The sequence below is a fragment of the Lagenorhynchus albirostris genome, chromosome 7 (assembly GCF_949774975.1).
Source record: "Lagenorhynchus albirostris chromosome 7, mLagAlb1.1, whole genome shotgun sequence".
NCBI lineage: Eukaryota > Metazoa > Chordata > Mammalia > Artiodactyla > Delphinidae > Lagenorhynchus > Lagenorhynchus albirostris.
Genome location: NC_083101.1, coordinates 56,032,925 through 56,059,017, shown reverse-complemented (window position 1 = coordinate 56,059,017; position 26,093 = coordinate 56,032,925). Strand labels below are relative to the sequence as shown.

The 26,093-nt window shown below is 38.5% G+C and overlaps 1 protein-coding gene across 1 annotated transcript in view; it reads right to left on the bottom strand.

Annotated features, from left to right (window-relative positions):
- Positions 1 to 638: 638 nt before the first annotated feature.
- The window catches only part of RIC1 (RIC1 homolog, RAB6A GEF complex partner 1), a 136,078-nt gene continuing 110,623 nt past the window's right edge, over positions 639 to 26,093 (bottom strand). Inside the window, exons 13-26 of the mRNA XM_060155058.1 lie at positions 25,305 to 25,343; positions 24,874 to 24,984; positions 23,938 to 24,027; positions 23,160 to 23,320; positions 22,072 to 22,207; positions 17,546 to 17,662; positions 16,330 to 17,058; positions 10,374 to 10,532; positions 10,155 to 10,291; positions 8,071 to 8,357; positions 7,017 to 7,208; positions 4,442 to 4,619; positions 4,099 to 4,287; positions 639 to 3,260 (exon numbers count right to left, since the gene is read on the bottom strand). Coding sequence (XP_060011041.1) covers positions 2,972 to 3,260; positions 4,099 to 4,287; positions 4,442 to 4,619; positions 7,017 to 7,208; positions 8,071 to 8,357; positions 10,155 to 10,291; positions 10,374 to 10,532; positions 16,330 to 17,058; positions 17,546 to 17,662; positions 22,072 to 22,207; positions 23,160 to 23,320; positions 23,938 to 24,027; positions 24,874 to 24,984; positions 25,305 to 25,343 — 2,814 coding nt within the window. The 3' untranslated portion in view covers positions 639 to 2,971. The remainder of the gene's footprint in view (positions 3,261 to 4,098; positions 4,288 to 4,441; positions 4,620 to 7,016; positions 7,209 to 8,070; positions 8,358 to 10,154; positions 10,292 to 10,373; positions 10,533 to 16,329; positions 17,059 to 17,545; positions 17,663 to 22,071; positions 22,208 to 23,159; positions 23,321 to 23,937; positions 24,028 to 24,873; positions 24,985 to 25,304; positions 25,344 to 26,093) is intronic.

Sequence of the window (26,093 nt, the reverse complement as noted above, 5' to 3'; positions counted from 1 at the left end):
TGCTAGAGAGAACTGAAAACATATGTCCACACAGAAACTTGTACATCAATGTTCATTATTAATGGTCAAAAAGTGGAAACCACCCAAATGTCCCTCAACTGATGAATGGATAAACATGTAGTATATATATCCATAAAATGGATTATTCAGCCTTAAGAAGGAATAAACTACTAATATACAAAGTTGAAAACCTCATGCTAAGTGAAAGCCAGACAGAAAAAGCCACATATAAGTCCATTTAGATGAAATGTCCAGAACAGGCAAATTCAGAGACAGAAAGCAGATTTAGGAAAATAGGAAAAAGTCAAAATTCCACCTATTATTTTAGTCACACGTATTAGAGATGACTAGTTTCCTCTGGTATGTGTACTTTTATATCATTTTTTCATTATATTTTGAGTATTTTCCATGTCATCAATATGGACCGTCTGTTCCAATTGCCTATTTATTGCCAGGCATCTAGGATGCTGCCAACTCTTGATGCTCCTATTCTAAATAATTCTGCATACACATTTTATATCTAAATTTCTAGTTATTTCATAAGGAAAATTCTAAGAGATAGAATTATATAATGAAAAGAGTATTTTTATGACTTTCAATACATATACTTTTTGCTGTTAACTTGAGATGATGAATAAACAAAAGTTCACGTAATGGTTTTATTGCCCTTTACCAAGTAAAAAAATACACATTACAGAAGTAGCAGCAACTTTAATTACAAGCAAAGGTTGACTCTACCCCCAAATGACTTCTTGTTTTGGTATCAGCAAATAATTTAAACTTCAAATAGTTATATTGAATATTTAAATTCACTGGTTAAAATTATGGCTTAAACAGTCGATATGTGATCCAAACAAGGCAAAATTAAAATATGAATTAAAAAAATTAATGTAACACATTACGAAAGAGAAATTTTCTATAAAGTTGCCAATTTTTTTGCCTTGGGGCCACCTATATCTCTTAGTTGAAAAACAAGTAGTTTATACAAGAAAAGTTTCGTTCATGGCATTAACCACAGGAATACAGTTAACTTATTGGTGCCCTGCTTTTAAGAGTGCAGGATGAACCCAGCAGCACATTAAGATACCTGAAAAAGATCATAGCTGTTTACAATGGTAAGTCATTTTTATTGACTAAATACACCAAACACAAAAGTAATGCTAGTTCTTCTCCTAATGGACTAGGACAGGAGAAGAAATTCTTCAGTTTAGTTTCCTGCTGGGCTGCATGTACTCACATGGGAAACATTTTCTATCTTAAAATTCAGAGAAAGGTGGTTTAAAACAAAGGCTTAAATAAACATAGCACCAGAAGGACCAGGTACCAGTAATCACATATTCCACCCATTCAGGAGTTTTTGTATGTGAAATTATTGCACTTGTAATGTGAAAAGTAAGTGATAGTAAATTACCAAACTCAATAATTTAAAACCGTTTGATGAGTTATGAACAAAGCATTTTCAAAATGGTTTTGGGTTTCCCTTCAGAGGAAACCTGGCTAGGACAACTAAAGCTAGCCATTTACTTTAAAAAGCAAGGATAGAGGACCAAGTTTTATTTCTAAACTGTAATTGCACTATGAGAAGAGAGGCTGTTTTACATAGTGGTATGAATTTGGTCCACATCAAATACATTGTTATTATAAAAATAAGTTCATTTTTGTAAAAAATAACATTGCATTCCTTTGTTCAAATTGCACAGTACAAACAAGCTATCTAAATTAATACTGTTATAAGGTAATTGATGTACATACAGTGGATATGTGTTCGGTCTAAAGCAATTGAGTATGCAGTCATGTTTTCATAATGTATGAAAACTAAAGTTTGTTATTTCTAGAAATACATAAAATATTTAAAAAGTTACAATGAAGAATGCATTCTTTACATACTAATTTTTAGTAGCTGTGATAATAGAGGATTCAGCAGTCTATTTACATAAAAGTCCATTTTTATTCAATTTATAAAAGCAATAAATAAGAAACTACATTAATTTGCACAAAACCTGTTTCATTTCATGATCAGTGTGACCATTTCTGTTACCTTATGACCAAGCCAATAAACCTGTCTTCCTCTATGAAGACTGCTTATATTTGGAAAGAAGAGCAAGCCCTGTCTTTGTTCCAAGAGTGAGTATCTATAGCCATGCAGAATCCAGCATAAAACCTTACAAATTATAGTACAAGCCCTAAAAATATGAACAGTGCCTTTGAGTATACTTACACAAGAGTACTCACAAAAAGATAACAATTCTTTGATACAAAATAGTTTAGTGGTATCTAATAGCATAATTGATAAAAACTCCTCAGACCTCAGCCCACGCTGACCTAGCAGGAACCAAGCTTGCTAAAAAGCAGGCACACTGACTCACAGGTTAAATAGCTTCCATCAATTCAGCACTGGGATTTAACAGGCTAGAAGAGGAGCATGTCTCCTTCACACAGGCACCTCTTATGCTAGGGCAGGCATCTATTCAGAGGCCCAGTTAGGGAGGCCAGTGCTCTTGATCCACGGGGGCATACAGGTAGCTCAAGTACTTGATGAGCTATAGCAAGCACCTTAGCATTTGTTTTTAAAAAGCAGTCTGAACACACGCTGAACCAGAAAACATAGGAAGCTGTAAGTAGTGAAAAGTGTTTTGCTCATCTGGGGCAAAACAATCCCTGTGGTTTAAGAGCTACCAACCTTTAAGAATAAAACCAAAATATTCTCGTGTACATCTGTACAATATTCTTTATTACTTCCACTGCAGCTTAAAAAATTTTTTTTATGAAAGATGATTTTTTTTGATATCACATTTTTATGGACTCAAAGAGATTTCTTAGAGGAGAAAGAGTTAGTTAAAATTTAGTAATACCTTACCAGAGTCTCAGAGCTGAGTTCTCTCCCTGGTTAAATCATCCAGCTAGGTCACAGTGTCCTCAGCTGCATGCTGCTGCTAATTAATACTGCCCGTGGTGACGGCACCCAATGTTGTTAGGACACAGAACAGTCGTAAGTCCCATCCTGGAAAGGTTCCTCCTCCTCTGCTCGCATTGTGTCCTCCTCTTTCCGGCTGACCAGACTGCTACCTCCAACCTCGCCCTGGGGGATGCTCCCGTGGCTGGAGGAGCTCCTGTTCTCCTCTGCCCGGGGGGTTGTCTGTTCAGGAGTCTTACCCACAGTTACTGGCTGGAAGGCTTCAGGCTGGACCTGCTCTTCTGTTATCTCACTGAGCTTCTGCAGTTGTGGCTTAATGATGTTTAAAAATGGCTTATATCCAGGACTAAGTAGAAGAAAACGGAAATTAGCTCTCCTCTGCCACATTCAAAAGGCTCCATAGCATGTTATGGATGAATTCCTACTAAGCACTGATATAGTAAGGTCAATGAGATTGTGGGCGAGGGAAGGAGGACAGAAGGGTCGGGAGGAAAGGCTTTTTAGGTGCCAAGGCCACCATTGAGGGAGCAGCACGTAATGTAAGTGTGAGCACAAAGAGCAAAGACTGATATTCTTTATCCAGTATTACGATTAAAAATCGTATTCTATAATCTAAGCACCGATAGGATTTTAGACTTGAAAAACAGGACCTTCAGAGAACATTTAACATGAATGAATCTACCAATTAAGGAAAACTAGACCCAAGTAAGGGAAATCCCAAATCCACACATAACTGGTGACAAAGGGGTAGAATCCCAGGCTCTTTTAACTTCATTGACTACTCTTAATTTGGGCTTGTTAGTAATTGCCATGGAATGTTAAATTCACACAGACCTTAAATTTTTATCTTCTCAAGCAGATGTTTTTAGGTTATTACCTTCTACTTGACAGAACTAAAAATCTCAAGTTCCACCCTAGATCTAAGATCATTTGTACTGCATCAGTCTTGAGTCAGTGACATGTATTCACTGACCAACACTATCTCAACGGATATTACTCATCTAAACTGGTATAAAATGGTAACTAAAGAAACTAGCCTTTAAAATGAATATACAAAAGGAGTTTTTATCTCTAACAACCTAAAAAATCTCCAAATAAATGAACCAGAACTAAGCCTTAATGTGAAAGGACAGGATTCACCAAAGGACCGTGAAGATAACAAACCTAATGAAACTAGCACTTACCAATCTGTAGAGGCCCATCTGTCCACAGCATGCAGCCCTGTCTTTATGTTCTGTAACATCTCTCCATCTACCTCTGAAGATTGTATAATAACCAAAATCTGGTTGATTACTGAGGATTCTCTGAGAATCAGGCCTATAACAACACACCAGTCCAGACATCCTGCCTCCATGAAGATGTGTAGCAAATACCTACATATATAAGCAGAAACACAAATGACTGATGCTAAAAATGATCTACAGATGTACATAAGGGCAGTCATTATCGGGAAAGTAGCCTCTGTACCCAATTTGCCCAGATTTCCTGAGTAGGCATTCTATGCTTTCAAAATGCTGAGAAACTCACCGAAGCTGAACCTGGGATTTGTGAGGTCCTTTACTTGCCAACTCCATAGAGATGTGCTCTAGGTCTGACTGAGTTAAACTGAGTGTGGAGAAATTTTCATCCACCATTGTCCAGTCTCCATCCACCATGGAGCTACTTTCAGTCAAGTCTGTGGCTGAACCAATACTGCATTCATCACCTGATGAAGAATTGCCAAAAGTTACAAACTAGCTTCATGTAGAAAATATGTTTTCCTTTCATTATAAATGTTAACTGTCTCTCAGATGTTGATTTCTCTTCAGGATTTTGAGACCAAAACATTAAATCCACTACTAAAACTCCCATGTTACATTAATAATAATAGATATAAAAAAAATTATTAGGAGGTAACCAGGCCTTATGTGCCTTCATACTACCTAAAAAGTAGTCTTGCCCACCTCTGAAAAAAAAAAACCCTAGCAATAATTTGTCTTTTTTTTGGGGGGGGGGCGGCGGTTGGGGGCATGCTTCGCGGCTTGTGGGATTTTAGTTCCCTGACCAGGGGTTAAACCTGGGCCCCCTTCACAGTGAGAGTACAGAGTCCTAACCACTGGACCGCCAGGGAATTCTTGATCACGTTTTTAGATTCAATTACCAATTTACAATACAGAGGAAACTGTCTAAACCATGAAGATGCAATAACCTAAAATCCACATCATGAGAAAATCCACAGAATCAAGTTTATTCAATGAATAAACTGCAAGTGGAAAAAAAAGAGAAATGGGGAGGGGGAACAATCACTAAAAAGAAAATTAAAAAACATAATCACAGTGTGTGAATCTTATTTGGATCTTGATTCAAACCATAAAAAAATTATGACATTATAAAACAGTTGGAATTTGAATATTTACTGGATATTTGATGGTATTAAGGAATTACTATTAAATTTTTAAAGAGATGTTAATGGTGTAATTATCATTATCTTCAAGAAGAGTCTTCAGAAATATATACTGAAATGTTCACAGATAAAATATATCATGTCTCGGATTTAGTTCAATAATACAGGAAGGGGAAAGTGGATAAAACAAATTTGTTCCTGACTTGGTAATAACTGGAGTGGGGGCTGGGGGAAGGGTGTCCATTATACTATTATTTCTCCTTTTTAAATATGTTTGAAGTGACCTCTTTAGAAAGTTTTCTAAAAAAAAGCAATGATGCCACCTCACGTCCATTAGGATGCTGCTATCAACAAAACCAGCAAGTAAGTGTTGGTGAGGATGTGGCAAACCTGGAATCCTTGCCAATGTTGGTAGGAATGTAAAATGGTGCAGCAGCTATGGGAAAAAAATTGAAAATAGAATTACCATGTGATCTGCCAATCCTACTTCTGGGTATATACCCAAAAGAACTGGAAGTAGGGTCTCGAAGAGAACTCCCATGTTCACTGTACTCCCACATTCATTACAGCATAACTCACAATTAACCAAAAGGTGGAAGCAATGCAAATGTCCCCTGATGGATGGATAAAATGTGTTATAAACACATAATGGAATATTATTCAGCCTTAAAAAGAAAGGAAATTTCCATGCATGTTACAATAGGGATGAACTTTGAGAACATTATGCTAAGTGAAAGAAGCCAGACACAAAAAGACAAATACAGAGACAGAAAATAGAATGGTAGTTGCTAGGAGTTGGGGGAGAGAGGGATGGGGAGCTATTGTTCAGAGTACAGAGTTTTGGTTTTGCAAGATGAAAAGAATTAAGAGTTCTGCAGGTTGGTTGCACAACAATAAAAATGTAGTTAATACCACTGAACTGTACACTTAAAAATGTTTAAGATAGTAAATTTTACATGTATTCTACCAAAATTTAAAAAGAAAGTCATGGCAGCTATATGCCTCTCCACATAGCAGAAGCTCCGGTAACAGTGATGACACACTGAAAATCAAACATCAGGTGAATGCCTGGCCATTAAAAAACTCCAGAAAATCAGACCAATTGCTACTTAAGTTCTTATATAAACCTAAACAACATAAATCACTTTAAAACTTCTTCAACCTGTAATGTAACCATTACTATAATTGCAGAAGCTGACACACATTTTTTGATAAAGGGTCAGACAGTAATATTTTAGGCTTTGAAGGCGAAGAGGCAAAATTAAGGATATCATGCAGGAATTTATAAGAGAAAAAATTTTTTCCATAAATTTGTATCAGTGAAATAAAAAAATAGAAGATAACTGGGTACAATTTTATGATACGGGTCTACCTATGAGAAGAATGGAATTCTTTACACACGGATAACATTTTGCTTACTTGAGGTTCAAAGTTAGTGTTTCTGTATCATCAAAGTTGATTACAAAGGTTCATTTATTAGTGCTGAGCTGTAATGAGAATTTACCTATTTCATTTATCTAAAATAAACATGGCAAAGTATAGTCAAGGCCAATATGGCCTTGTTCTAGTAACTATCCACCTCTCCAGCAGATACAAATGGCTAATCCTCAAGGACATATCTTGAAAGAAAAGAGTGAAGCTCTCTCTCTGAAGTGCTATAGCATATAAACTTTCCTCCACAGGAACTGAAGAGGAGCTAGGGTTTAAAATGATATCTACCTTTATTAGATAAAGGTGAAAGGAAGGCATCTTGCATCTGTGGTCCATGGGATGAGGCTGTGTCTATTTCATGATGCGTGGGGCCAATGTTGCCAAGCCAGCTCCGACTTCGTTGGACATTAGAGATGCCAGCGTCTATCTCAAGGTTCAAAAAAGGGTCAGCTGACTGGGATGTTAACAGCTGCTCTCCCACTGCAAGGTAGATCCAAAAACAAAGAAAAAAATGGGAATTAAAGGTGCACACACTGCCATTTCCAATTCAGTTCTTTCAGCTTCTCTTCCCTCACCAACCCCAAATACTAAAAGTTCAGAGCTAATTACTGTCCCTACACTGCATCATCCATCCACTGAACCAGGGATGTGGGACTGTAACAGAATGGACTGACTATATAACGCCACCCAGCAGTCATCTTATATCATCATGTATCTTACTAGAACTAGGCAAAACTTCATTCTGTTCATCTTTAAATGATTTTCCTTGGTTTTAACATGACATGAAGTTTCCAAATGCCATAATAAAGGTTTTTGTTTGAATTTTCATAAGTGATAATAATTACAACAGTCTTCTTTAAAAGACCTGAACTAAAAAACTTTTTTCTTTTATCAAAATACAGTTTCACTTTGTCCTCTCCTAATTTAGAAGATGGCCCAAGCTCTCAAGATGCATTTTTACCATTTCTCTGGAATGAGTCCTGTCAGATAAGTCACAATTTAGCTTATTTTGAGGTCTGTGATTAATAACTCTTTCCTACAAAAAACAAATGTGGGAGCTTCTATGTTCAGTCAATGCTCAACCTGCTGATCATCTGATACAACAATTGGTTGGATTCATAAATTAGACTTAAAGGTCATAAGACCTAGAGACATATGTTCTACTTTATTTACATCCTGAGTCAAATGGTGGATGTTCCAAGTGATGCACAAAAAGTTAGCTTTTATCTGTTCTGACCTTGGAATGAAAAGACTTCCTTGAATATCAACTAACAGCAAAATGTCTACATATTTGGAGCAAAATACAATCCTCCCTGTACAAGGAACACAAAGCCTACATTACCTGTTCGGTATTTTCCATTTTTGAAAGGAGAACTGAGAGAAGAAGCTGGGATGATGGGAAGTGGCCACAGGAAATCTTTGTGGAGTTTCTTCAGGGCTAACACAAAGTTGTCTACTCGGGCAGCTCGGGTACGTTCCTTGCATAGCCAACTAATTAGTTCAAAGCCCAGCTGGGCTGCAAAGCAGCCGAGATCCTTTAGCCGAACTTCTTCTAAGAGACGCCGGGCATGTCTCCAGAGCATCATATCAATATACATGTTCTCAGCACAGTCACTGTCTTTGCTCCATCTGTAAGTGGGAACACAAGAAAGCTACAGAACAATCTTCACTGGAGGACTTCAAATACTTTTATGAAGTAACACTGAAAACGCTGACAAGGAGGTAAGACATCTAAGATCTAATTCTGATTGAAGCTAAAGTATTAGGGCTTCTCCATGTGATACCACAATCTATTAAACAATACCTCGATCATAGTAGCCTCTTAAAACATATTTGTATAATGAAAATATAGAATAGGAAAGAACAGGAGACTAAGTCAAACCAGGAAGAGGATGGTAGCTGGATAAAGGAAAGAAAGGGAGCAAAAAAATGCTGTATTTGGAAAGACCAATGAAAAGAGGGAAGATCAGATCAAAGGAACTAACGAGAGAGAAGCACAGTGAAATGAAGTCTCTTAATGTGAGTTTTACAGACACATCAAAACGGATTTTTAAAAATTAACTGCTAAATATAGTCTATTGTCCTTTATTCACATGAACTGACATGGTATAACTGGTCTGGTCACTGGGTGACGGGGTGCTTTCAGCAAGAGGCAGTATTGGAGCAGGACTGCCTAGATTCAGATCTTGGCTCTGCCACACATTAGCTGTACAAACATAAAGCAAATTTATTTTTCTGGGCCTCTGTTTTTCACCTGTGTAATGTGGAACAGTATCTACCCAGATGGAGCTGTTGTAAGGACTGAAAGACCTACACATGGAAATGCTTAGAACCATGCCTAGCACATAGTGAGTGCTTAGTATATATTAGCCAGCACTTTTAAATTCAGGGGCATGGCTGAGAAGCTACTGTTTGCCTGGCAATTGTTTACAATCCTCCATGGTTGCATTTAACTTGTTTATAGTCCATGACTGTGTGTGTTTGTGTGTGTGTGTGTGCACACTGGGAATGGGGCTGTATTAATGGCTGTGATAAGAAAAAGCAGTAAAACATCACAATAAAAAATGTTCAATAAGCTCTCACTATGTGTCAGGCACTGTAGTAAGAATACACACAGAACCAAATAACACAGGAAGGAATACAAGGACCTCACAAAACGGAGGAAATTCTATTTTATAATGTTCAGTATGAGTTCATAGTTACCTCTCAGGAGAAATAACCCATCTACGTGTAATGTAGGTTTCAGGCTCCAGGATACACTTCTTTTTGGCTTCCACTGTTTAATGACTTCTCCACTCAAAAGAGTCACAGGAGAGTCAAGTACATGAGAACTAAATTTTACTTTTTGTCAAGAGGTATAGTTGGAAAGAAGGGTAAAACTGCTGACTGTAAGAAGGCTTTTGTTTTGTTTTTTTTGCGGTACGCGGGCCTCTCACTGTCGTGGCCTCTCCCGTTGCGGAGCACAGGCTCCGGACGTGCAGGCTCAGCGGCCACGGCTCACGGGCCTAGCCGCTCCACGGCATGTGGGATCTTCCCGGACCGGGGCACGAACCCGTGTCCCCTGCATCGGCAGGCGGACTCTCAACCACTGCGCCACCAGGGAAGCCCTGTAAGAAGGCTTTTGAATTATCTGCAGATTTATCTGTCTTCCTTTTTATTCTGGTCCTCTATTATCAGAGGTAATTTAAAGTTAGTGGCATTCAGCATGGGCAAACCGAGATCTACTTCAGTACAAAGGGCAGAAACTGTACAAAGAATAAAGAAGTGAACTTTGGAGAAGGAAAAAAGGGAAGCCTTTTGGGAATGTAAAAAGGAATTGCAATTGGATCAAATAGTTGTTTTCCCAAGATGCAATTCTACAAATACCCTGAAATGCAATGTGTCGCAGAATGCCCTAAAACCAGTAACAGCTCTTCATTCTTTTACCTTTTTCCAGAAGGGCCAGACGGCATACTTAGTGTTTTCTGTAAGCTGAATTTACTAGCAGGTACATTTTCAGCTGACTGGGATAAACTGATGCTTCGATTCCTGAAGAACTCAAATCCACCACTTGAACTGGGTTCCTATGATTACACACCGTACAGTTAGAGGAAGATGCCACATGGGTGTAATGGCCTAGAGAAGCTGTGCAATTCTGCAACTAACCTGAGCTGTAGGTGTGGATGGAGGTGTCTCAGATTCTCCAGAGCCAATGGCTTTAAGAAATCGAATCATGTGTCGACACAGGTCCCACTTGCTTTGTTCCAGGGCTGTGTTGAACAGAAGGGTGGCATGCTGCCTACTTACTGCTGGTACTTCCATGTTCTAGAAAAACAACCAAGGAAGACAAGAATTCCTTTTATACTACAAATGACTTGGGAAGATATAAGCAATTCTTTATCTCCACGGTTCCCTAAACCCAGAGAAGTAATGTAGCTACAACAATGGGAATAGTTTAACAGTAAAATTAAAAGAAGCATTAAAAAGTACCATACAAGGAAAAGTGAGGCAAATACTCTGCTGGTGTAATATAATTTATGATTTCTTGAACTCCCATTATTGCCAGATATCTTACATAAACCTTACATATTCTTTCATTTCTCCTAGTGACTCTCAAAATATGTATTTCATTCTCATTTTACAGATGAGAAAACTGAGTTAAATAACTGTTAAAGATCAACAGAAAAGAATATAAATTTGTCTCCCTGACTCCAAAAAAGCTCAGGTCTATTTCCTGCAACAGAGAGTTTTCTGAAAATGTGACTAAAAAAAATCTTTGCTTTAGGCAATAGTATGTAGTCTTGCTACACAAAGAGCATTCTCTGTAATTTTTTCACAAATTTAAACTTGCTGCTTGCCTTGGCCTTCATGGAAAGGTGCCTAACAGGCAAGTTCAACTGTAATTATTATCTGTCAATCCACAGCAACTTAGGAATTCAGATCAAGTTTGTAATTCCATTGCTTGGGAGATCACTGAAAGTCTAAGGAGTGACCTAAAACAAAACACAGCTGCATTTATTGTTTGTTTTTATGACTGTGTGGCCTTTTAAGAATACCCAAGGAATCACAGAATCTCGGGGCCACTTAGCTTCTGCCTGAATATCCCCTCTGGTTTCAATCAGTTGCCATGAAGCAAATAAACTGACAGGAAAACTGCTTCAGGCAGAATTTCAAACAAGGTCTATGGTTAGCTTCTTTAATCAATGAAAACAACTCTGCAGTAATTTTAAAGAACTTTTAAATGTAACCTATCAAATTCACATCAGACTAATAGGAAAGCAAACTATCAAGCCCTTTTGTCAAATGTATAATGAAACAAATTTTCAGGAGTCTCAAAGAACCCATTATTTTGAGAAAAATTGTGTAATTACTGCGGCAGGTTTGGGTCTTCCCTGCGTGCTATGGGGAGCCTAACGTAAGGTACTCTGTTGTAACCCACATTCTAATCAGAGTCCCCTCAGCAATTCCACACTATAAGGAAAGAGATTATTGTGGAGAGCTCAGACAAACCCACTGATATTCAAAATAATTCTTTATTATTATGTTTCTTACATATTTCAATAATCTTATGTAATATGTGCATATCATTATATGTACTATGATATATAATATGTATATACATATATGTATACATACACTTCTTCAGTATTATTCAAAATAATACTGTAAACTCATTAATTTGTTTTAGGCCTATTTATGGACAAACAGGATTAAAAAACCACAACCCTGCAATGTTACTTTATGATAGTAAAGAAATTTTCTGCCATCATATGGTAAGATTGAGTTCTTCAAAAGGAAAGATAAAAACTGAACAGAGGAGGAGAGGGGGAAGATGGCGAAGAATAAGACACAGAGATCACCTTCTTCCCCACAGATACATCAGAAATACATCTACACGTGGAACAACTCCTACAGAACACCTACTGAACGCTGGCAGAAGACCTCAGACCTCCCAAAAGGCAAGAAACTCCCCCACGTACCTGGGTAGGGCAAAAGAAAAAAGAAAAAACAGAGGCAAAAGAATAGGGACGGGACCTGCACCAGTGGGAGGGAGCTGTGAAGGAGGAAAGGTTTCCACCCACTAGGAAGCCCCTTCGCGGATGGAGACTGCGGGTGGCAAAGTGGGAAGCTTTGGAGCCACGGAGGAGAGCACAGCAACAGGGGTGTGGAGGGCAAAGTGGAGCGATTCCCGCACAGAGGATCGGTGCCGACCGGCACTCACCAGCCTGAGAGGATTGTCTGCTCACCCGCCAGGACGGGCGGGGCTGTGAGCTGAGGATTGTCTGCTCACCCGCCAGGACGGGCGGGGCTGTGAGCTGAGGCTCGGGCTTCGGAGGTCGGATCCCAGGGAGAGGACTGGGGTTGGCAGCGTGAACACAGCCTGAAGGGGGCTAGTGCGCCACGGCTAGCCGGGAGGGAGTCCGGGAAAAAGTCTGGGGCTGCCAAAGAGGAAAAAGATTTTTTCTTCCCTCTGTTTCCTGGTGTGCGAGGAGAGGGGATTAAGAGCGCTGCTTAAAGGAGCTCCAGAGACGGGCGCGAGCCGCGGCTATCAGCCCAGACCGCAGAGATGGGCATGAGACACTAAGGCAGCTGCTGCCGCCACCAAGAAGCCCGTGTGTGAGCACAGGTCACTCTCCACGCCCCCTTCCGGGGAGCCTGTGCAGCCCGCCACTGCCAGGGTCCCGGGATACAGAGAAAACTCCCCCAGGAGAACGCACAGTGCGCCTCAGGCTGGTGCAACGTCACGCCGACCTTTGCCACTGCAGGTTCGCCCTGCACTCTGTGCCCCTCCCTCCCCCCCTCCCCCGGCCTGAGTGAGCCAGAGCCCCCGAAGCAGCTGCTCCTTTAACCCCGTCCTGTCTGAGCGAAGAACAGACGCCCTCCGGTGACCAACACGCAGAGGCGGGTCCAAATCCAAAGTTGAGCCCCGGGAGCTGTGCGAACAAAGAAGAGAAAGGGAAATCTCTCCCAGCAGCTTCAGGGGCAACAGATTAAATCTCCACAGTCAACGTGATGTACCCTGCATCGGTGGAATACCTGAATAGACAACGAATCATCCCAAATTGAGGAGGTGGACTTTGAGAGCAAGATATATTATTTTTTCCCCTTCTCCTCTTTTTGTGAGTGTGTATGTGTATGCTTCTGTGTGAGATTTTGTCTGTATAGCTTGGCTTTCACCATTTGTCCTAGGGTTCTGTCTGCCCGTTTTTTTTGTTTTCTACTTAAAAAAATTATTTTTCTTAATAATTATTTTTTATTTTAATAACATTTATTTTATCTCACTTTATTTTATCCTGTTTCTTTCTTTTTTTCTTTCTTTCTTTCTACTTTTTCTCCCTTTTATTCTGAGCCGTGTGGATGAAAGGCTCTTGGTGCTGCAGCCAGGAGTCAGTGCTGTGCCTCTGAGGTGGGAGAGCCAACTTCATGACACTGGTCCACAAGAGACCTCCCAGCTCCATGTAATATCAAGCGGTGAAAATCTCCCAGAAATCTCCATCTCAACCCCAACACCCAGCTTCACTCAACGACCAGTAAGCTACAGTGCTGGACACCCTATGCCAAACAACTAGCAAGACAGGAACACAACCCCACCCATTAGCAGAGAGGCTGCCTAAAATCATAATAAGGCCACAGACACCCCAAAACACACCACCAGACGTGGACCTGCCCACCAGAAAGACAAGATCCAGCCTCATCCACCAGAACACAAGCACTAGTCCCCTCCACCAGGAAACCTACACAACCCACTGAACCAACTTTAGCCACTGGGGACAGACACCAAAAACAATGGGAACTACGAACCTGCAGCCTGCAAAAAGATCCTAAACACACTAAGATAAGCAAACTGAGAAGACAGAAGAACACACAGCAGATGAAGGAGCAAGATAAAAACCCACCAGACCTAACAAATGAAGAGGCAACAGGCAGTCTACCTGAAAAAGAATTCAGAATAATGATAGTAAAGATGATCCAAAATCTTGGAAAGAGAATAGAGAAAATTCAAGAAACATTCAACAACGACCTCAAAGAACTAAAGAGGAAACAAGCAACGATGAACAACACAATAAATGAAATTAAAAATGCTCTAGATGGGATCAATAGCAGAATAACTGAGGCACAAGAATGGATAAGTGACATGGAAGATAAAACAGTGGAAATAACTACTGCAGAGCAGAATAAAGAAAAAAGAATGAAAAGAAATGAGGATAGTCTCAGAGACCTCTGAGACAACATTAAATGAACCAACATTCGAATTATAGGGGTCCCAGAAGAAGAGAAAAAGGGACTGAGAAAATATTTGAAGAGATTATAGTTGAAAACTACCCTAATATGGGAAAGGAAATTGTTAATCAAGTCCGGGAAGCACAGAGAGTCCCATACAGGATAAATCTAAGGAGAAACATGCCAAGACACATATTAATCAAACTGTCAAAAATTAAATACAAAGAAAACATATTAAAAGCAGCAAGAGAAAAACAACAAATAACACACAAGGGAATACCCATAAGGTTAACAGCTGATCTTTCAGCAGAAACTCTGCAAGCAAGAAGGGACTGTCAGGACATATTTAAAGCAATGAAGGAGAAAAACCTACAACCAAGATTACTCTACCCAGCAAGGATCTCATTCAGATTTGATGGAGAAATTAAAACCTTTACAGACAAGCAAAAGCTGAGAGAGTTCAGCACCACCAAACCAGCTTTACAACAAATGCTAAAGGAACTTCTCTAGGCAAGAAACACAAGAGAAGGAAAAGACCTATAATAACAAACGCAAAACAATTAAGAAAATGGCAATAGGAACATACATATCGATAATTACCTTAAATGTAAATGGATTAAATGCTCACACCAACAGACACAGACTGGCTGAATGCATACAAAAACAAGACCCATATATATACTGTCTTCAAGAGACCCACTTCAGACGTAGGGACACATACAGACTGAAAAGTGAGGGGATGGAAAAAGATATTCCATGCAAGTGGAAACCAAAAGAAAGCTGGAGTAGCAATTCTCATATCAGACAAAATAGACTTGAAAATAAAGACTACTGCAAGAGACAAATAAGGACACTACATAATGACCAAGAGATCGATCCAAGAAGAAGATATAACAATTGTAAATGTTTATGCACCCAACATAGGAGCACCTCAATACATAAGGCAAATACTAACAGCCATAAAAGGGGAAATCGACAGTAACACATTCATAGTACGGGACTTTAACACCCCACTTTCACCAATGGACAGATCATCCAAAATGAAAATAAATAAGGAAACACAAGCTTTAAATGATACATTAAATAAGATGGACTTAATTGATATTTATAGGACATTCCATCCAAAAACAACAGAATACACATTTTTCTCAAGTGCTCATGGAACATTCTCCAGGATAGATCATATCTTGGGGCACAAATCAAGCCTTGGTAAATTTAAGAAAATTGAAATTGTATCAAGTACCTTTTCCGACCACAACGCCATGAGACTAGATATCAATTACAGGAAAAGATCTGTAAAAAATACAAACACATGGAGGCTAAATAATACACTACTTAAGAACGAAGTGATCACTGAAGAAATCAAAGAGGAAATCAAAAAATACCTAGAAACAAATGACAACGGAGACACGACGACCCAAACCCTATGGGATGCAGCAAAAGCAGTCCTAAGAGGGAAGTTTATAGCAATACAATCCTACCTTAAGAAACAGGAAACATCTCAAATAAACAACCTAACCTTGCACCTAAAGCAATTAGAGAAAGAAGAACAAAAAAACCCCAAAGTTGGGCTTCCCTCTTGGTGCAGTGGTTGGGAGTCCGCCTGCTGACGCAGGGGACACGGGTTCATGCCCCAGTCTGGGAAGATCCCACATGCCACGGAGCGGCTGGGCCCTTGAGCAATGGCCACTGAGCCTGTGCATTCGGAGCCTGTCCTCTGCAGCGGGAGAGGCCACAGCAGTGACAGGCCCGCATACCGGAAAAAAAAAAAAAGAACAGAAAACATGACTGTAATAGTTCTTTAAACACAATCACAGTGCCAACACAGGACATTTGTCTTCCTTTTCCTCTAGGTTTACGCTCAACAATTCTTATATCTTTGTAAGAAGAGAATTGTTACCTGTAAAATAATAAGGTACGAGGCAGCAGTATCCAAATCCTGAGCCATCAAACATTCCTCAAACAAGTCCTTGGGGTTTCCAACGGCTGCAAAAAGGTAATTCCACAGGGCATATTCAGTCTTCCTGGCACAATGAACAACTGTCTGCAGGAAGAGTGGGAACTCGGTGATAAATTTTGCCACAGTGGGAAGCAGAGGGTCGGGAATGGGCTCCCGTGAGGTAGCTTCTTCTTCCAGCACTTCATGGAGCATGAGCTCCAGCACGTGAGGAAAGTAAGGTAATGCGGCACAGGACTGGGCTAAGAGCAAGGCTTGTTCCCCAAGGTTCCTCACCAGCAGCTGACGTAGAATGTGGTGGAGGTAGATCTGAGAGGTTCTCTCCACAACACAGAAAGGGAAGAGCACCTCCAGCTGTTCCCTAGCACTGTTCCGAGTATACAAGGAATCATACAGTACAGTGTCATTGACAGCACCAAGGACTAATGCATCTTCAAACAGAACAGCCAGGGGGTAGATATTTATGTGGAAAGGCAGCATGATCCGCTGGGACAAGAAGGAATGGGGCTTACGGTGATCCCTAGGGAAGAGAGGGAGCCAGACTTTCATCCCTGAACCTCCACAGCTCAGCCAGAGGGCCTCCAAAAGGTGACGCTTTTGTTTATTTGCTCGACACGTGGTCCAGACATTTTCAACAGACTGGGCTAGTACAACAGGAGGACAGAATGGCAGCTGGAGAAGGAGAGACAGAAATCAGTTTTTCCCCTATTAAATTTGCAGATTCCTAAGTTTTCCTAGGTACTAGTTTCCCAAATCTTTCAAAATGACAGTATAAATTTTGGGGAAAATTAGGGGAATTTATTTAGAGTCAGAGTTAATAATAGTACCCTGACTTTCAAAGTATGTGTATTTAAATCTAAAAAAACCCCAAAAGAACACCCCCCCACCCCAAGGAACTTCACCAATTTATCCTGTTTTCCCATTAGAATTTGTAAATAATAATGCCTAAGCAGTAACATCCGGCATACAGAGCATTTTATTATCATTTTAGGATCTCATCTTCCACTCTTCACAGTCTTGTACCCAGAGGCTTAAGACTTATTTTATGTACTTACTCACTTTCCAAATCACAAGATAATACTCTCCTCTTAAATTCTTTTATTCCTTCATCCTCCTCCCATACATTCTTAACGTTTTAAATGACTTGCACTTTACTCACAAGTTTCCTTTGGTTAGTGTTACTGTCCTTCTCCCGGATCTGAGGGCCTGATCTGTCCCTCTGCATCATGATGAGCTGTCCTGCAAGATTTAGCATAATGCTCTCTGCATCACGAGCCTGAAAGAAAAATAAATTGTATTTATAAAAATTAATAGGTATGTTTTCAGCATTTCCCCCGCCAATGCATAAGGTTTACAGTTTAAGCAAACAACAATACTGAGTGTGTACTATGTACAGTCATTCTGCTAGGCTCTGTGGAAGTACAACGAGCTGTCTGGCTAGGGTAGAACAAGCTTAACACAATGTAATTAATGAACAATGCAAGTGAACATAAAATTGAGGGCAGAGCTGAATTATCCTGGAAAAACTAAAAGACCTTCAGAAGTTCATAAAAATGAGACATCGCTTCAGTGACCTGGCCGGCACAGCTAGACAGGGCTTAAAGGATGAGGTGGGACTTGAAAGCTGACGTTAACCTACACGGGTGGGAGAAAAAGCGTTGGTACTTTAGTTGAAGAATGCAATATAAATGACACAGAGGTAGGATAAAATAGTTCTACTGGGAAAGTGAGAACAATCTGGCTAAATTAGGGATGTTATGAGAAAAAATGCTGATGGTAACAGACCTTCAAAGAGGGCTTGGAAAGTCAGGTAAAAATATAGCAGGAAAAAAGCCACCATGTATGGTCCTTGAATAAGGGAGTTATTAAAAATTCTGAGTTATTCAGGATGGATTACTGAGGAGAGGAAGATATCATGGGTGGTGACTTCAAGAATGAAGGAAATAGTCTGCCTTTTTATTAAGGAAAATTTCAATCAAACCCCAAAGTAGAGAACCTAGTATAATGATTTTCACTGAACCCTATCACCCAGCTTTAAGTTTCAGGAGCACTGTTTTAAAATGAATCTCAGACATCAAGTCATTTTCACTTGTAAAGAGGAAAAAGCATTTTGATTAAAACAAAACAAAACAAAAACTTACTTATATTCTAGACATGAAGGGTAGGAAAAGAAAGCTGAATCAAAGATGATTTCAGGGAACTGAATCTTGGCGAGATGCTAGAGAAGTTGCAGTTGTCACTGATACAAGTTAGGAGGAGAAAATAGTTTAGGGAAGGGAAACTGAAGAGTTTCCTTCTATTGCCCATTTTAAATTAGAAAGAATCTTAAGACTTTCAAGTAAAAACGTTGTGAGAGATGACTTAACTGGAGATGAATACCAGAATCATAACCATAAAGGCAAACCTGGTAAGCTGAAGGAAACAGATGAGTTTTCTGAGGCAAAGTATATGGGAGGCAAAAGAGCAGAGGGCCACTGTCTAAGCTTCTGAAGGCAAGAAGAGAAATCAAGCATGATGTCACAGACCAGAGAAGGAAAGAGTTTTAAGAAGGAAAGGATGATTATTCAGAAGACATGGATTATGTCCCAGCTTTGACTCTTGCTGGCTGGATGAATTTAAGCTGCCGATATCATTTAGGGTTTGGTAAAGAAAACAACGTCACCCTATGTATTCTACTTGCAAAAAATATTCAGATACATGAAATGCTCTTTTGCACTGCTCTAAGACACAAGGGATTGTGTATAAAGAAATGGCAAAAGGGTACAGAATACTCACAGGCTTTGTTATTCTTTTTTGCTTTAGATCATATCCAGGTAGGTAGTAAGCATGATATGAACTGCTGTTAATTTACAAAGTAGGAATTTAAAAAATAACCCTACAAAATCTCCAAGCAACTGTCACAAAACTCAAGAATTTTATTTGGAAAGAAATCTTCATTTCCCCACTTAGCACATAATGACATGAAAACTAAAAATTGAACATCTGTCCTAACACACGAGAAAAAGCAAGTAACTTGGAGGTAAGAGAAGGAAAAATGGAATTTAAAAGCTATGTGGGAATTATAAGCGCTAGAGAGTAGAGGAAAATGAATATGCAATGCCAAGAATCAAACAATATGACTGCTTGGGGACTGGCATAGGGACAAACTCCTCAAACACTTCAAAAGACCTAAAAAGCATTTACTGAAGTTCACTAAAATCTGATTAATGTTCATAATGACCACTTTTAAGTTTTAAGATGGTAAATTCACCACTACATTTTATACTACTTCATTTTTTAAAAAAGCAAAATTCTTTTTTTCCTTCAGCTCTACATGCAGTCAACATTTTCTACTGATAATATTACAATACGTAAGAACCGGTGACCACGACAGCCCTCTCAGGCAACTTTATTGAACTTTTCAGAAACTGACTGTAACATACAAGCAGGGACTACATGTATCCTCAAAATCCTATATTTGAAGGAACCCAACATACCATCTCTTACCCTGAAAAATCCCTGGTAGATAATTTTCATTGGAAGCTTCAGAGACAAGGTGCTCACCTCTCTCCTGAGTGAAGGCCACCTTACTGTTGAACAGTTCTTACTGCTAGTTTTTTGTTGTTAAATCAAGACTTGCTTTGCTTTAAATCTTGGTCTCCCCTCTGTGCAAGATGTAATCAGTCTATTTCCTATTGTATTTCAACTTACTTCTTAATGTGCTCTTTACCAAGTTAAGTATCTCCTCTTTGTAAAGGACCCTCTTAAAATGGGGCACCCAGTATTACTGATGCCACTGATTGCCTAATAGCAGTATCTAGGATATACAAGGAGTCCTTTTTTTTCTAATATGACAACTTCAAACATGATCAAAAGTATGTAAAATGTACAACAAACAGCGCCCCCTTATTCCCATCATCCAGATTCACAACTATCAAGGTTTGCTCCACCTATCCCTCTTTTCTTTTTACTTATTTTGCCAAAGCATTTTAAAAGATACCATGCCATTTTACTCCTATACATTTAATAGGCATCTCTAAAATATATGGATATTTGCTTATATAATCACAACGCCAATATCACATCTAAATGTAATAAAACTTACAACTATTCCTTAGTTCACATTTAAATACTGCAAATTGTTTCAACAGTGTCTTTTTATATATAGCCTATTTGAATCAAGATACAAGTGAACTTATGCATGCATTTTGTTGTTATAGCTCGAAAGTCTTATTTAGAAGAATCTTTTCTTTTTTCCCCCACATTATTGACCTGCAGCTTTCCTATAAAATATTATTAAACTAAACCTCTTTCCCTGTATTTTCTGTGAATAGAAGATGACTCTAGAAGCTTGATTCAGATCAGGCTCAATGTTTTTGCTAGTAATTCTTCACGTGAACTTCAGGTTGCTTCACCCCAGGAAGCATGCCACATCTGGTTCTCCCACTTTTAGTGATGCTAAAATTGATTAATAAGGCTTGGGCATGACAACTTCATACCTTCATTGTAAACTTCCCATCAACCTTTCATTGGTTTCATCCAATGATCACTGCCTGAATCACTCATTTCTTCACGGGCTGCAAAATCGTGATTCTTAAATTCTTACATTCCTTCCATATCTTTTAGCTAGAGTTCTTCTGTAAAAGATAACTTCCCCTTATCAACTAGGACTATCTTGTTACATGAAATAGAGTTTGCAGAGAAAAATGGGACCTGTATTTTACAGGCACTCAGTGGAAGTGCCTTAATAGGAAGTAAAAGACAGACTGGGCAGACAGGGATGACAAATAAATCCACACAGAACTTTCCTTTGAAAATGGGTTCCACATTGACATGAAGTTTGGAAACCAGTGGTATAATGGAAGGCGGCTTGGAATAGAAAGTTATAATACCTGGGTCCTGGTGACACTGCTACCTACACAGCTACTTTAACCAGAAGCTATGGGATTATCCCTTCTCTTTGTTCATAATTAACTAATCATGGAGTCCTCTATATGTCATATTCCTTCCACTTCTTTCCATCTTCTTTTCCCTACCCAAGTTTGGGCCACAGACACCATTCACCTAGATCATTACAATGGCCTTTCAGCTGCTCTCCCTACATCCAGTTGTGTCCCACTGTTTCATTTTCCTCCTTTGTAATGTTTTCTCTAACATTATAAAGCTTAGATCTAATAACATCCAGCTTAAAACACTTTAGACTTTAGGACAAACTCCAAAGTCCGTATTATCAATAAGACTCTCATCCTCTCATACTCTATGTTCCAGTCACTCTGAAATTTCTTCCAATTCCCTGAAGGTGTCATGTTCTCTCTTATCTATGGGCCTTTGAATACCGTTCCCTCTGCCTGAAATTCCCCTTCTTTACTTAGATAACTGCCACTTGTTCTTCAGGTTTCAATTTAAATGATCTAGAAGTCTTCTGTGATTGCTTAGACTACTCCAGGTTTTTGTTATACACAGTAAGCCATATTACTTTTTGGTATACACATCACAATTGTAATTAATTATGTATGTAATTATTTCTTTATAGTATGAGCAGAAACCATGTTTGTTTAGTTTGCCACTGTAACCCAGCAGCTTCATGCAAGGCAAATTCTAGACATTTAGTATGTATTTGCTGAACAATTAATAGTTCCTAAAATCAAATTAAAACACAAAAAACTGAAATGAAAACTCTAAAGAGCTCTGATAATAGAATGGTACCTGCTGTGGCATTTTCAAGGTGATTCCATTCTCTGTACTCACTGATGTCAGAGTGACAGATACTACCAGGAAAGGGTGGGGAATGTAGCGTGACATGGAGACTTCCTGAAGAACTTGAATACCAGCAGTATTTGGACTGCAAAAAAGAGAAAGAAACCCATACATCTCAACAACAATGCTAATGAGGTTTTTTCCTTTTCCACTACTAATAGGATGAGATTTTATGTTTATGGGCCCAAATGCCTTCTACCTATCATTTTCTCCTCCCCAAGTATCCTTTAAACAGCAGACCAACAAGGTTGTGGCACCCAAGAACACATCTGGAAATGAGGGAGGGAAAAAAAGGGAGTAAGATGTAGAAAGGAAGAAATAAACTGGGAAGAAGCTATAGGAATAGCTTAGTCAGTTGAGAAATAGTTGGTTGAGAAAGACATGCGTTCCGAGGCTAGTAGATTTGTTAATTTTTATTTTTATATTACTCCTCAATTATAAGCTACTTCAGCAAATATGCACTTCATAGCTGTTTAAAAAAAGAAACAAAAACCATTTGAGAACAAAATAAAACTCAAGAAGAATGGTCTAAATGCCGCAAGCCAGCCAGATGCCAAGAATATAGGCAACACGCAGCTCCAACAGGTCTGACAGTTTTTCCTTTCCCAGACTACAGCCATCTAGCTCAGTTAAAATATTAATGAGTCTTCTAAGGTCATGCTTCCTAAGGCCTTAAAGCTGTAAACTCCTACAAATTTCCCCAAGTTTCTAGAACACCAGGATAGTTAGTAACCACTTGTTTTCAAGATTGTGAAAAAAAAATTAGTATTTAAAGCTTTACCCCATCCCGAACTAGATTTTTCTCAAATGAGTCCAGTAAGATTAGCTGAAGAACTTGGTACAGGCTCTTTAATTATTTTGGTAGCTAAAAAATAACTACTATATGAATATCACTAATTAAAATTCCTTGCTTTTTTAACTCCTAAAACAAAGGAAACTAAATATAAAATTAGAATAACTGTTTTGAGAAATAAAAACTACAGAGGAAACATGATAAATAGGAGCAAAAAGTGACCTGTCATACGTTATATACTTACCCATCAGATTTCCTTTCAATACTGTAAAGGCATATTGAACAGTCTGCTCTAAATACTATTACCATGTCCCGGAAGACACTAAGCAGTAATGTTTCTGCTTGTGTTTTGGTGACATGAGCAAAAGCATTGTCCAGATTTGACGTTCTCAAGTATACTCTGAGCTATAGGAAACAAAAATAAAGAAAACTGTAAAAACAAGATACCTACCATGGATGACTAAATACCTTAGACATGCTGTTTTATTATCTACTGATTTTTTCAAGTAAGAGGAGTTAAAGACTAATCTGAGCATTAATAAAAAATGGATGTTTATATTTTGACAGGGTAGGCTCATTCTACAAATAACTAAAAGATGAAGTGATCAAAACTGTGATGTACTATTATGAGATACTCCTTTTAGACCTGCGCATTTAGACCTGATACAGGGAGATCAGTAGTTTCTCAAAAAATAAATATAGAAATAAGTTAATAAATCTCTAAGGACAGCTATCTTTATAAACTTCTCAACTTTTAACTATTTTTTATTATTTACAAACTTTATAGAGAATGTCTAATGGCTAAAATCCTTAGAAAAAGTTATCACAGAAATCCTGATTATCCCTTTAAATTTTTAAGTAACCTGAAATGAAAATCCCATTTGTTAAAAATGCCAAATTCTTGATTAAAAAGTAAAACGTTTTGTTCATTTTCAATAGGTTATTTTTATATAAAAACCAAACTGTGCTTAATATCTTTAAAATGTAAAAATCTTGTTATTTCTGAGAAAACAAAAACATACCTCCTCTTGATGATCACTTATGTTATAGCATGCAAGGACAATAAAATCATTCCACCAGGCTAAGCCACCTGTCACAATCATATTTTGCTCCTTAAAAGAAAATATAAAAAACATATTTACATTTATTCCTGCCAGTAACAGACTTGTAAAATATTCCTAATCAGACAATGAAAGCTCTAATTATTTCTGCTCTACTCTCTTCCCGCCCCCCTCAACAATAAGTATTACTCTAGGGCCTTTATTAATAATGATTCACATCCTACTTTGAAAGAAAGAATATTTCTGTAAGACATAAAATACATCATTCAAAATAACTGGGTACCATGTAGCATCATTATTCCACATTCAACAGACCTTGGTTTAAATTCTGGGTTTATCATTTATCAGCTGCTTGACTCTGAATCCTAGTTTCTCTTTTATAAAATGGTGAGTAACAATAGTGCTCTCATTGGGTTGTTATGAAGAACAATGAGATAACATATGTGGAAGTGCCTGGTACACGGTAGGCACCTATTAAATGTTAACTTCCTTCTTTTCCTCCTATTTGATTCTTGCAAAATCCAACTGCATATGTTTGTATGCTACCCAAATATTTATGTCATACACAGACAAGCAGGAAATGATCTCAAATTTTGTGGAGATTTATTCCGATCATATCTGATGAACTCTACCTGGAATGTAAGAGTAAATCCTCAAGTTACAGGATTATAGTGTCTGATCTTAACAAGAATTAAAAACAAACCAACTATCTCAATACAAAATCTTTTATCAAATATCAAGTACTTTATCAGAACTGACCCTTAGTATAATCCAGTATCACTTTTTAATATTTGATTTTACTTTTTAATAAGTAAACAGTGGTTTACTTTATACTTATTTCATATTGTAGTTCTCTCATACTTTGAGAAATAGGTTTTTAATTTCAAAAAGACTAACCTGGGTAATGTTTCCAAAAAGCTTCCATTTTTTGGTGAGTAAAGAGTAATGTGCAAAACCAAACTTGCCAACCACAGCAATATTCTGTCCAAGCTTATCAATAGCTGAAAACTGATTAAAAAAAAAAATTAAGAGCTCTTCCTTGAGTTTTTTAATTAGGCGTAAAGAGCTGAGGATTATGTCAGGCAAGCAGACTATTAATAAACATTTGCTAAGAGAATTAAATGTACAATGCTAAATTCAAAAATCTTAACATTTATACATGTTACATTTGACCAAATTATAGAGTTACACTAACAATGTACAAGGAAGCAAGTACTGAAATTTTACTTTTATCAGTGCACCCACTGAAAGGCTCAATTCCCAGAATACCTCTTGCAGCAAATGCTATCCAATGAAAGTTAACACCAACAAAGTAACAAATAACTCACCCGTATAGGCCAATTGCTCTCTAGATAGGTGCTGGAAATCTATAGAAAATAACACATCAGTTTGGTAAGACTTCTGAAATATATTTTAAAGTAAAGCACGTAAAAGCATTAACATCATGAGATTAATTTTCTTGTAATGTTTAACGTGCTCCCAAATAGGGCTTCCCTGGTGGCGCAGTGGTTAAGAATCTGCCTGCCAATGCAGGGGACACGGGTTTGAGCCCTGGTCTGGGAAGATCCCACATGCCGCGGAACAACTAAGCCTGTGCGCCACAACTACTGAACCTGTGCTCTAGAGCCTGCGAGCCACAACTACTGAGCCCACGTGCTGCAATTACTGAAGACCGCGCACCTAGAGCCCGTGCTCCACAACAAGAGAAGTCACCGCAATGAGAAGCCTGCGTACCGCAACAAAGAGTAGCCCCCACTCACTGCAACTAGAGAAAGCCCGCAGGCAGCAACGAAGACCCAACACAGCCAAAAATAAAATAAATTGTTTTTTAAAAAGTGCTCCCAAATAATGAGTATTACACTAGCAGCCAATATTTCACAACTCTTGTCTTAACCATTTCATTATATGTTTCTAGACATCAGGCTTTCCTCTTTTTTCTCTACACTGTTTTTATTTGATTTAAATTAAATATTGAACACTCAATAAATACAGAATGACAAAAGATATTTAGAGAAGCATCTACTAAGGCAGCCAAGAATTGTGTAGATGGAACAGTTTGGGTCCGCTGATATGAACCATCCCAAAAAACCCTTATCTAATAAAATCAGAGCCTCAGC